The sequence below is a fragment of the Egretta garzetta genome, unplaced genomic scaffold (assembly GCF_000687185.1).
Source record: "Egretta garzetta isolate BGI_Z169 unplaced genomic scaffold, ASM68718v1 scaffold111, whole genome shotgun sequence".
NCBI lineage: Eukaryota > Metazoa > Chordata > Aves > Pelecaniformes > Ardeidae > Egretta > Egretta garzetta.
Window position 1 is genome coordinate 1,326,044 of NW_009258672.1, and position 13,593 is coordinate 1,339,636.

Sequence of the window (13,593 nt, forward strand, 5' to 3'; positions counted from 1 at the left end):
TGCTGAGTAAAATGCTTGGGAACATGGAAAAGGGTAGCAGAACTGAGGACCATCAGTCTCTGTGCTCCAGGGCTGCCTAAAGGACTTTATGCATGCAACCACATAGGAGTATGGCTTCTAGCAACACACAATTCATGTTCAGCTAAAATGGAAATTTTTTCAGATAAAATCAATGAACATTTTTAATAGCAGTTATTGATTTAGTCTAATAGGCCAGGATTCTACCTCCAAGGATGGCTTTGCACCTTCATACAGAGACCTGCATTGATGGTTTTAAAATTATAATCTCACAGCTGAATGTTTTTACTCCAGTTCAAATGTTTCTTATGCTGGTAAACGTTCAGATGCTAGCCAAGGTGGCATTATTAGCTTTACATGAAGGTGAGAGGTCAACAGTCAAAAAGTTGCCTTAGTCTGAGATCTGTGATTCTCCTAAAGTAGCACAGCTCTCAGTCCATATATTAAAGACGACTGCCTTGATGATGTGGTGCTGTTGAGCACTGCAGGTGTGTTTAAATAAATCTAATACACCTGCCCCAGTGTTACCAGTGTCTGTCAGAGTAGCCAACTGGGGCTGATGATGGTTTCAGCCACATCCTTTTACCACACGGCTGTACATCAGTCAGAGCCCTTAAGGTGCCTGGATGCAGGCTTGATGGGTGTAGAAGGCAACCGCCACCCCTACAGCAAGAACCATCCCTGTAGGAGAGAGATGATGGGGTTTGCTCCTCAGCTACCAGTGCTCAGCCAGCCGTTCAGTTTACTTGTGCCGGGTGTAAGTGCAGCAGCTGGTGCATGGGGGCAGTGCTCATTCTGCAAGTAATTCCTGGCAGCGAGCTGCGTGGCTTGTAAAAGTTGTAATTTAAAGAGTTTGAAAGGTCTTGTGGTACATTAAATGACTATACTTGTCAAGCTCTGAGAGGAGGAAGCTGTGAGTGGTCGTCTTATGCAGCTGAGAAGGTCATCTCATTTTGTGAAATCTGTGGAAATAAGAGTAGTATAAAATGTGTACTCGACACCTGTGGACAAGATGGAACATGCTTTTCAAGCGGCACCAGCTGTGCCTCAGTTTGTTAAAGCATCTAATTTCATCACAAATATTTTTGTTTGTTTTCAGATGGAAGTTAATGACATAAAGAAAGCTCTTCAATCAAAGTGAATACTTGATAGATGGAATGTTGCATTATTCTTCATGACTGAGACTCAAATTTATGCCCCAGCCAAAACAACTTTGTGCCAAATGATTTAAGAATTGCCTCAACATCCCTTTATTTGAAGGATTAGCACAACAGTTTTTGATAGCACAAGAACACCAACAACGAGGACAAAATTTCCACCCGAAGCAGTGCTGTGTGGCACTAGTTGTGACTGAAATTGATCTTCTTGTGCTAAAGGCTACTTTAAGATCCTAGGTGAAATGAAAACTCAGGCAGTTTAGTCCATAGTGGTACTATTTTGATGATATTTTTCCATAAATAAAATGTATTTCAGATTATCTGTTTACAAGCTTTATGATTTTGACTTTTGGTTTTTAATTGTCTTTTGTCACAGATTTTAAAATGTTTGTACTGCATATAGCCAGGAATGAATGTTAATGTTGGGGCTAGAGGGATTATTTTTGCTTCAAGATAGAACAGCCTACTTTTTGTTACGGTTTTAAGTTCTGTTAAATATGCAATTTTACTTCCCTGAATCCCCTACAATTTCAACTTACGTTGTGTACAGTGATGTACGTACGAGAAGGAAACAAACCAACAGAAATCTGGTCTTTGCAATGATTTGTGCCTTTCTTTGCCACACACTGACTGGAGCCGGTTGCAAGCCAGGTCTCCCTAATGTAGCTCCCATGACGACTTCTGTCCCCGGTGTCCAGCGGAGGTCACCTTCTCAGTGTACAGCTGCTCAGTCAGTAGAGCCAGGTTTGGGCGAGGTGGCAGGACAAGGGCGCAGCTGAGAGCAGCTTTGTCTTGAGCAGCTGTGGCTTTTTAGCTTTCCCGGTTTCCATAGGCCTCTCCCTCAACTTGAATGTTCATCTCCGCTTGATTTTTCATTAGATGATTTAAACGCCCGCCTCTGTCCCCAATTTTGCACAGAGTGAACCGAATATGCATTATTAAAGCAAAAATAAATAAAAGTAATCTATAAAACATGAATAAAAAGTTGTATTATTTCATGCACAAGGTTCTCTATCGTGTGACATTGCTTCATTTGCTCTTTGTGTGGTATTGTTTGCTACATCATGTTGTACACTTATAGACTGATACTCTTTATAGTCCTGTTTTTGCAGCAGGACTTTCTTTTCATCGTTTTACTGAACCTGATGCTTACTTCATTACTTCCAGTTTCTCTGTTTGCTTTCATCCTTTCAAAATAAGTTCTCCCATTTTTCTGTTCATGGTTTTATGTGTTATTTACTAGCCGCGGAGTATCTCAGACCTTGTCAGCAGTCTCTGTTGAGTTTATACAAAGCATTTAAATAATGGATATTTTTGCATAGCGCGGAGTGAGTGGGTGAGTGATATTGGTGATGCTTCAGAGTGACAAAAAAAAACCCACTCAAAGGATCTGTTTGTCACCTCGTCAAATGCTAGAGCTGGCTCCAGCCAGCATATCCTGTATCACAGCTAACCACCCTGCCTGCCAGGAGCTGGATGAGATGTAGTCAGTTGGCTGGTCATGCTCACGTGGTTGGCAGAGTTCCCCATAATCTTTTTGATATGCATGGATATATAAAATACACACTCCGCTGTACCCAAGTCTTGCTTTATGGGTCTTAACTGGCAATACAGAACCTCACTGTTGGGATGAGTTCCTCTACCATAGCATCTGCTTCTATTGTAACCGTGGTGTCTGAGATTGAAAGATCGGATCGTGAAACTTGAGAATTTTTTTAAAAGTCCCAATACATTGTTCAGTGTACTCAAACAGAAGCACTAATAAAATATTTTATCACTGAAATGCTCTTATTTAACATTTCTAAATAACTGCATTAAAATATTTTTGTACAAAGAATGATAGTCCCACCATAGCTTTCCAGCAATAAAGATTTCTAGATTACTTCCATGTTTTCTGTGAAGTTAGTAGCAGAGTTAGGGGAACAGGAGGAAATGAGGGATGAGGAAAAAGAATGGGTACAAACTAAACATAAGAGGTTTCAGTTGAATATGAGGAAAAACTTCTTTACTCTAAGGGTGACAGAGCACTGCAACAGGCTGCCCAGGGGGGTTGTGGAGTCTCCTTCTCTGGAGATATTCAAAGCCCGCCTGGATGAAGTCCTGTGTAACATGCTCTAGAAGAACCTGCTTTAGCAGGAGGGTTGGACTAGATGATCTCCCGAGGTCCCTTCCAACCCTTGGCATTCTGTGATTCAGTGATCCTGTGAATTCTGTTTGGGTTTGTAGTCATACATTTGCAACCTGTATCCAGAAATGAACAACTCTGGCTTCCCAATTGCATCTCTGGAAAGAGGTAAACTATTGTATCTATCTGTGGTAAATAAAGTACTGATTCCCTCAGAAATATGAGACATCTCAGAAATGTTCCAACTTTTTTGCAAATGAAAGTCTGAATTTGGCACGAAGTTTCCCTTTATCAGATTACATTCTTCTTTTTTATTCCTGGTGAGATGATAACTTCTCATTTTATAAATCCAAGTTAGAAGTCCAACATACCATGCTTTGTAAACGAAGGTTAAATAAGATTCTGTGAAAATGCTTTGTTTTGAAAGTTGATTATTCTGGGAGAAGAGAGTTTGTAGAAATACAAGCTCTTCTTCCTGCATTTCATTATAATAGCAGAAAGTATTTCACGTAACACATGGATTTTCCCTTTCAAAAGAGGATCAATTATGCATTAAACCCATGGATATAAACTGCTGCTTTTAAAAATGTTTGGGTTTATATTTAAAGAAAAACAGAAAATGCTGGTGAGCTACAAAGTGGTTTTGATGTGAAAATGATTAAATATTGTTGTTTGAAGCGTTGCGTAAAATGACTTTTCATTACTATGCACACACTGGTCTTGTGGCAGACTTCTGTTCACGTGTAGAAGTCAGGTGTGAAACGTCAGGCTTGTGCCTTTGGGTGATAATATTCAAATTCTTGATTTGGAAAATTTTTAGGTTATTAAGAAAAGAGTTTTATGTTCTCTTCATGTTCTTCTTTCAACTCTAAAAGGAGCGAGTATTTCTTAATGTGAGATCATACCACTTACTACTTTAAGAAGTTCTACCTGGAAATAATTTGGTAAATATTCAAAGTGTTTATCAAGTTCCATTACTTAAATTTCATCTTCTGTGTTTTTCTTATTAACAGTCCATTTGTAAATGAGCAGAAGAGTTAGATGAATCTGTTGTTATGCTAACAGGTCAAAGGACTGAACACAACTATATGAAGTAAATTTTTGTTTCCAGGTATATGATAGCCAGCTGCCAGGTAAATTTTGTGAGCTACTTTGTGGATGAAATGTCCCTAGGAGTACTGTACTCTGTGACAGCCAGGACTGAAATTTGCACCCGTGCAAACAAGGTGAGAGCATGCTGTAAAACACCTTCAGAAATTCATGTTCTGCTGAAGTTACAGAATCATTTTTCTCATCTTTTTGTGGAAGTGATGCACAAATGATGAGCAGGCCCCACTCTCCCCCTGCTCACCCTCCACACCAGGCTGCCCGGCTGCAGGGGCAGCTGCCCTGGGGCCACAGCGCTACCAGCTCCTCTGCCCAGTGTCCCGTGCATGGAGTCTGTGCCGGCACAGGAATAGGTTTGCTGCTGCATGAAGCGTGGCATGAAGATGTCTAGTGTTCCTGTGAATTCCTTGGCCGTGCCACATTGCGGTCGTAACTATGCTGACAGCTCTCACACTTTTAGCTTCCATTTGGGGTGTTTATGGTCCTGTGGGCCTGCCTTGGGAGCGGGGGGAGGCTGTGGTCAGAGATGCTGCAGTTCATGGGTCCCACACATACCCAAGTGCCAGAAGCCGAAGAGAGAGCAGAGGTGAGGCGGGGGTGATGTGCAATGCTCCGGCCGGCGGGTCAGCAGCCTCTGCTGTGGTGCAAGGCCAGGAAGAGGTGTGAGGTCCCTGGTGCCTGCTTCTCCTCTGAAGAAAGGACCCTGCGGCTGGAAACAGGACAGGCACATTGATGAGGAAAGTGTGAAGGCGGGTTAAAGAGATGATACCTTTCATGCAGGCGGGCTGTGGTTCAAAAGGCAAGCAGGAATACTGCTTAAAAGTAGAAACAACCCACCACTCTGCAGCTTCTGCAGTGAGGAAGCTTTTCCGCCGTGTGGGGGTGGCAGTGCTGCTGGGCAACTGCAGTTCCCTTAGGCTTTGGTGAGGAGAGGGTCCTCCAAGCATTGACTTCTGTTCAGGGCAATCTGTAGGTTAAAAAGAGCCAGAGGGGGTGGAGCTGAATGCCCCACACTAAACATCGGGTACTTGTATGCATGGGTATTAATACCCTCCAGCCAGAAATGAGACTTCGCTTGGTGCCTTTGACCTCAGCTGATGCTTGAGCCGGCCTAGGAATTAGCAGCTGGGCTAATGGGCCCAGGTTGTGGGCACCCCGGCCCATTCGCTCCCCTCCTCCTGCCCACCCACCATGGCCCCTCCGCTCCTGCACCTCCCTGCCTTCAGAAAATAACCAACTTTCTTAGGTCGTCAGCCCTGAAGGTGAGGGGAACAGAGCAGCTGAGGAAGCCAAAGACACTTTTTAAATGTCCCCAGGAAGCTGCGATGCTGCCGGTGCGCTGCCAGGGGATGAGCAGCGTCGGTGCCCGCCAGCCTGGTGCTGGGCAGGCCAGAGCTCTGGGCCGCCCTCCCCTCCGCTTTCTTCTGCTCCGGTAAGGAAGGGCTGTCGGACCCCCCAACACACCGCTGTTTGGTGTTTAGTCAAGATGATTTCCAATCCCCCCGTGCAGGCTCAGACTTTTACAGGTAGCTAGTGTAAACCACTGTCTGGCTCAGGAACGGGTGCTTAAGAGACTTCGTGCTGCCGTAGTCAGGCTTTTCCTGAACCAGCAACGCAGCCGGGTTTCCCCTTTCGGTGCTCGCAGTTCCACTGTTAGTGTGGGGATCTGGTGTGCAAAAAGCTAAACTAACCAAATGGCTTAATGCTCTTGTCCATTTTTTTTTTTAAAGTATTAGAAATTTAATCATATTTGTAAATGTGTTAGTACTGTAGGATGAAAAATTTAAGATGTATATTCATTTTGCTGAAATTGTTACCCTAAAAACTGGAGTGCTATCATAGTATATTTTAGCAAGCTAATTAAATATAATTCTAGACAAATCTCTAGAACTCTCTGTTCTGACACATTGTAAAGGTTACAGTAGGGAGGCAGGGCCTACTAATCTCTCTCAGCCCCTCAGATATGGTTTTGAACTCTCTTATCTCCCCTTTTTTATGTAGGAAAAGCAACTGGAGGATGTAGATGGTGATAGTCACAGGAAAACATAACTGGCTTTTATCACTACAATCTTAAAAGTTGTAATGGGCTGCTTCTCTTGGAGAAGAAAACTTGAAAAATAGAATGACAAAGCAGATTAGGTAAGAATCACCAGGCTTCACAAGCAATTTTGAATATCAGAACATCAAAGAAGTATCTGTTTTCAAAACTTTTTCTGGTAAAATCCCTTCACGTCACTGCGCCCAGACCTGGCATTTTCATTTGCTGTGGGAAGACCATTTTCCTAAGTACAAGCTCCTCCCTGCATGCTTCATCCCAGCTAGTGATCGGCAAATGCGCATCCACAAAGGGGCCCATCGAGCTGCTCTGCACCTCCTTGGATAAGAGCAACGAAGAGTTTGGAATTTTGTAAGAGCACTTTTGGGGCTCTTCTTGGAGGTGGTGGATATTAAGCTGGGCAACTGTCCCTGCTACAGGGTGACCCATCACCTGCATTTACCCCCTTCTGGGGATGGTTTTCATTGCAAAAGGCACAAGTGCGTGAGATTGCACAGTTTACACAGATGTAAGAAAGAGTATCTGACATTTGTCCTACATGCATGTGTGTGCCCAAGTAATAACCTTATATTTTAGTTCGTGGTTGCTGTGTGATTAGCTAAGAACACTCCAGAGCCATACCGGAATCATTCACAGTTTTCCAACTGGATTTAAACTTCCAGAGAAAACAAGGCTGTCAGGTAACAAAAAAAGGATTACCTTTTACTACTGCTTCTGGAAATCTTACTGCTATCATCACTTCAACTCTTTCCTTCAAATAGCTGTTATTTGGAATTTCCCAGATCTAAAGAAGAGGCAGACGTTTCTGTTACTAGGCTATTAGCAAAGCATGTATTGGTGCCTGTGGAAAGGTCAGTAATGGTCTGTGCTTTCTAGGTGTCTTGGATTTGAACAGGAAGTGAGTTATTATTTAACTTGTTTTTCATTGCAAAGTGCACGAAGAAACTCTTCGGTGCTTTGACAGAAATGTGATTTGACACAATGATGGGCTGAAGGTCTCACTTATAGCATTATAAAACTTTTCTGGAATGATTCCTATCATGCTGGCAAATAGATGTCTAAAAAGGGACTGCATTTGAGTGACAGCATATCTGGCCGAAAAATTTTCTAACTGTACAAGAGTGATGTGTTATTTGGCAGTGGCTTTAATAGCCTCGAGCATGTGACACTGCTCTAGCAAAGAATAAATGTAATACAAGTTGACAAAGCAGAAAAGATGAAGCATCTGGCATCGCATCTTGCCTCACTGTGTAACCCGGAGAGCATCAGGACCAGTGGTAGACTGGTGCGCGGTAAGTACTATGTATATTCAGGTCCCATCATTAAAATTACTGAGGACTGCACCTAGCCAAACCCAAATACTAAAATCAGACCCAGTGCTAATAAGCTCACACTTACAAAGCAAGGGCATCCTGCAAGCAAAGAAAATAGTTGCCGGAGGTTTTGAGGAAGGCTAATGTTGCTTTCTGTCTCACTAGGTGCCTTAGCTGTGCTCCTACCAATTATTGCCTGCTTCTCCCATGACTTTTCACAGTTAGTTCATGAATGTGAATTACTTATTGATTAAAAAAACCCCAAAAGCCCCTATTTTGGACATTGGTAGACTTCTTTCTTCACATATCAAGCCAGTATTTAATAAATGTTGCAATTTCTTGACTGCCTTAACAAGAAAATGTGGGTGCAATTTAAGAATTCTTACAGAAGTTGTACTAAATTTCCACATTTACCAAAATATATGACATTTTCATTAGTACCTATTATAAAAGTGAGTATTGACATAACAGGTGAGGGGTTTTTTTTTTAATTATTTGTCACTTCAAAGCAACTCTTGCCTCTTCAGGATTCCTTTACTTTTCACAGTCCCAACTGGTAATACCAACAGAGAGTTAAAACACCTCTAAGCAGCATTGACAGCTTTGCTTTTGCTAAGCTTCTAAGCCCCATGTATCCTCATGTATCTGGCATCCACAGCAATATAAAAACCACCTAAATGTGAATAAAAACGAATCACATATTCTAGTCGTCTCTATTGTTTGTACAATATGTGTGCGTAACCATGTTGTGTTCCCTGCCACAGGCACAATTCTGCTGGGCTTTCGTTAATCAGTAGACAGAACAAGCCTGTTTAACTGGAATAAAAGTCAATACTCAGATGGCCTTTATCATGAATATTGCTTCAGTGAGAAATAACTTGAGAAAGGTTAAAAGTGAGAATCCTGCCTTGCCTTAAAACTGTATGTAAGAACAGCTGCAATGAAAGCCCTGAGCCATGACACGTAAAGAAGTCAAAGGCGCTTCGATCAAGCTGCAAACAGGAAAACTAATCAGGCCCAGTAAGAATATTTAATCTTCTGCCCGTGCAAATGTTTTAAACCAGACCTCTTGAAGTTGTTTCTTATTCCTCAAGGAAACGTGTATTTCTCACCCCTAGGACCTGCTGAATAGGAGAGAGAGACCTAATGCAAATGTTTTAAACCAGACCTCTTGAAGTTGCTTCTTATTCCTCAAGGAAACGTGTATTTCCAACCCTAGGACCTGCTGAATAGGAGAGAGAGACCTAGCATGAGGAGCAATCTGTTAGGTTTAGGACTGCAAAAGAGAAAATATTCATCATGTCAAGATGCTGTATGACTGAAGAAATCTAGGGCTGATATTGTTAAAGTATTAATATCTAGTACTTGAATACTAAAACTCAGAATGATATAGACAGCCAGCTGAGGACTCCATCCTCCTAAATTGAAAGTTTTCTCTTTCCCCAGGTTTTCCTGAGGTTTTTCTCTTGCATTAGTCATCTTTGGGAAAAAAAAAGGGTGACAGAAATTTCAGAGTCTAAGGGAGGTCTTTCTGGATGGGGGCCTGGTTTGCTTTTCTCCCATCTGAATTATAAACTGGAAGTTATTTGAAATGTGTTGAAAACTGGAGATAAGTGTTTTTTTCCATTTGACTAAATGATTAAGGGTTGTATTTTGGAGAACTTGAGTTAACTTCTGGCTCTAAGTTCCTTAGTTCCTGAACTGCGTGAGGAAGGCAGGAGAGCCACAGGTTCTTAAATCAGAACAAAGTTTTTAACCAGACTTTATAAATGCACGCTCCTGAGTTGCGCAATTAATCTGATCTAGCTATCTGATAGAGGGAAATAACGTAAATAATGCCAACTAACAGCCATATAGCAAGCGTGAGCTCCCTGCATTGATAGAGACTCAGGAAAGTTGGGGGGGCCGGGGGGGCTATATCTCAAAATCCAAAGCCAAGAACTTTTGATGAGAGTGCCGGGTGTGCTGAAAACTAAAGGAGATGAGGAATTTAAACTCAAAGCCAATTTTGAAATTGATTCCATTTTGCTGTGCGTGCTTGTGAGCCCACAGAGTGTATGTAAAATTATCATCCTCCAAGGCAGGCAGAGAGGAAAGGAATAAAAAGGTCACCTTTTGACTAACCTATTTCATACAAGATGTCATTCTGTCTTTCGTTTGCAAGGGACGGTGATGAGCAGATTCTGTGTATGACATGCTTCCCTGCACAAAACAGAGGATCTGAATAGAAAGCTGTGCTGGGGATTACATTCTTTGCCCCAGCAGTCATTTTCTTTGCCCTCATTCTTTGCCAGTAGGTCAAATGAGCTTGAGAGGCCTCCAGTGAAAGAAAAGCAAGAGGGATCCCTGAGATCTCTGAACCCAGGCCCAATGTCGATTTGGTGGCCAAGGTGTTTTGACTTTGCATCACTTTGCGGCACCCAAGTTTCCCCTTGCAAAACAGGTGTGCTTTGCTGCAAGTCACTTTTACAGCTTGTAGCATTTTTAGGCCGCTTCATGAAGCTTTTCTTCAAGAATTATCCATGTTGCTTAGCTTCCATTGTACAGAGTTAATGTTCTGAATCTGGCTTTTGAACAAAACCAAACAGTTTATTCCACTTCTTAGGGAGAATTCACAGCGTTTTGTTTAAACTCTAGTAAAGCTTCTACATAATAACCAAGAGATCTTGGCCTTCCCTAACCCCGAGTAAAATGGGAGGAGCCCTCTTTGTAGCTGAAAGTCTTGAAGTGCAATGAAATTGCAGCCTTACATTTATGCCACCAGTTCTAGTGTGTGTTTTCCTTAAAACAAAAGTGAAGCTAAGGTTTTCTGTAGCTATGTATGCATCAGGGGAAAAGGTGGCATGTCTGCCTATGGCATCAAACTTTATATAAATTTACAGCTCAGCTTTACAGTTTGAACAGTAAGTTTGGACCCCCGGGGAAAAAAAAAAGAAGGTCTTGCTCCCCATTAGCCCAGTTATGTCTAAAGAAACAACTCCTGCTCAGGGATTTGCAAAAAAAGAAAAAGAAAAAAAAGACGTGGTTTCAAGGACATCTATTTTCTTTGGAGCGCTTGCTGTCTTTGTGAATTGCAGCGAACATACTGCTCCTGGTGTCTAAATGGTAATTAGTATTCTGCACTAAGTGGATTTGATAGGTGCGAAGTGCTGCCTGAGAAAATTGTGGCACCATCTTTACATTGCTGTGTAAGAACAAATGTTGACTTCTTGGGTTTATGGTTGGTTTTGTTAGGTTGGGTTCTGTGCAAAGGCAAAAGGTCTCAGAAAGGTGTATGAAAGCTTAATGTTCACTTCTGGTCTGGACCTTTGAATTGGCAACTCTGGGGGCAGAGTGGCTTTTTCCTTAACCTCGTTACTGGACCATGTTTCCAAAAGAGGAAAAAGCATTGCATGACTTACTTACCTTCTTTCTTCTAGATTTAACATTTTTCGGTTCACACAGAAACAGTTCAGATATCCCAAAACCTGAATCTCCCATTTATTCTCACTCGGGTTACTTGCAAGCTCTGAAGATACTGTTGCTCGGTGGAAATGTCAGGCATACCAGCACTGAACCACAGTTTCTGAAGACTCAAGTGTAGTGTATAAAATGGAGCTTCTTCCTTTAAAAACGCTCCTTGTTTCTAGATTTAAAAAAAAAAAAAAGCCTGTGAACTCTGAACAAATTGCACCAGGTTGAACTACTGAAAACAGATATTCAGAACATGGTGGCTTGATAGTAAAAATGCCCGAGGAATAGTGAGGACACTGTTTGGAAGATGAGTGGATATAATTAAGAAAAGGGGAAAATATCCTTTTCTTAATTATATTCACATAAAGTATCTACTAAGAGAGATTGTCACTGTTTCAAGTCCAAGAGACAGGCCTCTCAGCAAGCAATTTAAAACGGTACCAAATGTTAAAAACTGCAAAATGAAACCCAAAGACACATCTTAGATCTACAACAGACTCAATTTTTATAATCTCTAGACGGCAGAAAAGGCTTATTTATTATGTCTCAGTGGCATCCCGCTAAGCAATTCCAGCCTACATATTTGTTAAAAATTGACACTTCAACAATTCTCACGATTACAGAAAGCACCACACTACGCATCTGTTGTTCTGAACCCATTAAATTGCAATTTGTTTTTTGCATGTTAGTTGCTGAAAGCCCAGGAACACTCTTGAGTAAGATAAACGCTTTCCTGTGCAAATAATCCCTTAACTTTGCCAGTGCTTTATTTTTCATTTCACGTTTTAATACCAGCCGTTTGACCAAGCTTTCTTATAAAGCAAAAAATACAAAGTAGGGCTTGTGCTGGGGAGGATCATGAATGCATGTGCTAGTGCTTTTTGTTGGTCAAAGGCTTCGATGTGCGCACTGAGTAGCTTCTAAATGCAGATTTGGATTTTCCTCCTGTTCTATCAGCTCATTGGTGTACTACTGGATCAAGTAAGAGTCAGAGTTGCTATATAAAAAGGCTTCCTCTTGCTTAAAGAGGAAAGCTGCCAGGAATGAGCAGGATCCCTGGTGGCTGTGGTATATCATTCCTCCAAAGTCTCATGTATACTAATACATGCTTTTGTCAGAAAAGCACAGGCATACCGCCCCCCTCAACCTGTGGGCCAAATCCAACAGTTTATTTGCCCCAAAATCTCCAAAATGAGAAACAGGTTTGCCTCTTAAATTATTTCACCACATTCTCTTTAAAATCTTTACAAGGCACTAAACAAACACGAACACTGCGCAGCGCTATGCTATCCTCACGTTGGAGCGTGTCTGAGAAAGACTGATTACTGCAATTGTTATGACGGTCACCAAACCACGGTGCCAGTCACCTAAAGAGGAAAATACTGTGCTGTAAGTCTTTGGTTGTTGCTTTTGCCATATTACAGCGCACGGTAAAAATATTAACCCCTGATAGCCACAAGGAGCCACGCTGCAGCAGGAGGTGAAGACGCCATCTGTTTAAAACCTGTCCTCTCACAGCGAGCGAAAAAATGAGGTGAAAAAGCTTTCCAGACAGGTTTACTACTTCAGATACAGATCTGCTTGAGGACTGTCCACTGTTCCTTCGATCACTGGTAGGCCACAGTCTTCGTAGGGTGTATCGGTGTCCTTTTGAGAGCCGCGGTACAAGGCCGGGATACAAAGCTATCCGCAGGCAGCCTGCCTTTCGCTTGCTCTTGCAAGTCGCCCCACAGCAGTGCCAAAGCCGAGGCTGCTGTTGTCAGTTTAGCTAATAAGAAAAATGTGTTAGTAAATGGGATGCTCAAAATGAATTTTGTTTGTATAAAGTAGCCAGGAGTTGCCACAGAGTTTCTGGGAGATGATTTTACCATGGTTGTGGGAGGTTTTAAAGAAAAGAGAAGGAATTGAAGGACGAACTGTTATCCAAAGTTCTGATACAGTCTGCCCGTGGTCAAAGTGCTTTAAACAGTAACAGAGAGAAGAACCAGTGGGGGAAAAAGCTGTGATAAAGTGAGTCGGGGGAAGAAAAAGCGCAGGTAGTGCTTGCCTTTGCTTCTTCAGAAACAGGGCGGCTCTGCGATGCCTGTTGGGGACAGACCCCCGGCTCTGAGGGGTGCCCTGCTTGCCGGGCTCGGGAGGAGGCAGCCCTGCCGGGGCGGCGTTAAACAGTAACAGAGAGAAGAACCAGTGGGGGAAAAAGCTGTGATAAAGTGAGTCGGGGGAAGAAAAAGCGCAGGTAGTGCTTGCCTTTGCTTCTTCAGAAACAGGGCGGCTCTGCGATGCCTGTTGGGGACAGACCCCCGGCTCTGAGGGGTGCCCTGCTTGCCGGGCTCGGGAGGAGGCAGCCCTGCCGGGGCGGCGGCG

General features: G+C 42.6%; 1 protein-coding gene across 2 annotated transcripts in view; it reads left to right on the top strand.

Annotated features, from left to right (window-relative positions):
- Positions 1-2,128, top strand: part of SH3KBP1 (SH3 domain containing kinase binding protein 1) — a 207,507-nt gene extending 205,379 nt beyond the window's left edge. For both annotated transcript variants that reach the window (XM_009648800.2, XM_035888576.1), the window contains exon 17: positions 1,118-2,128. In XM_009648800.2, the coding sequence (XP_009647095.1) occupies positions 1,118-1,159 (42 nt within the window). In that variant the 3' untranslated portion in view covers positions 1,160-2,128. The remainder of the gene's footprint in view (positions 1-1,117) is intronic.
- Positions 2,129-13,593: the final 11,465 nt, after the last annotated feature.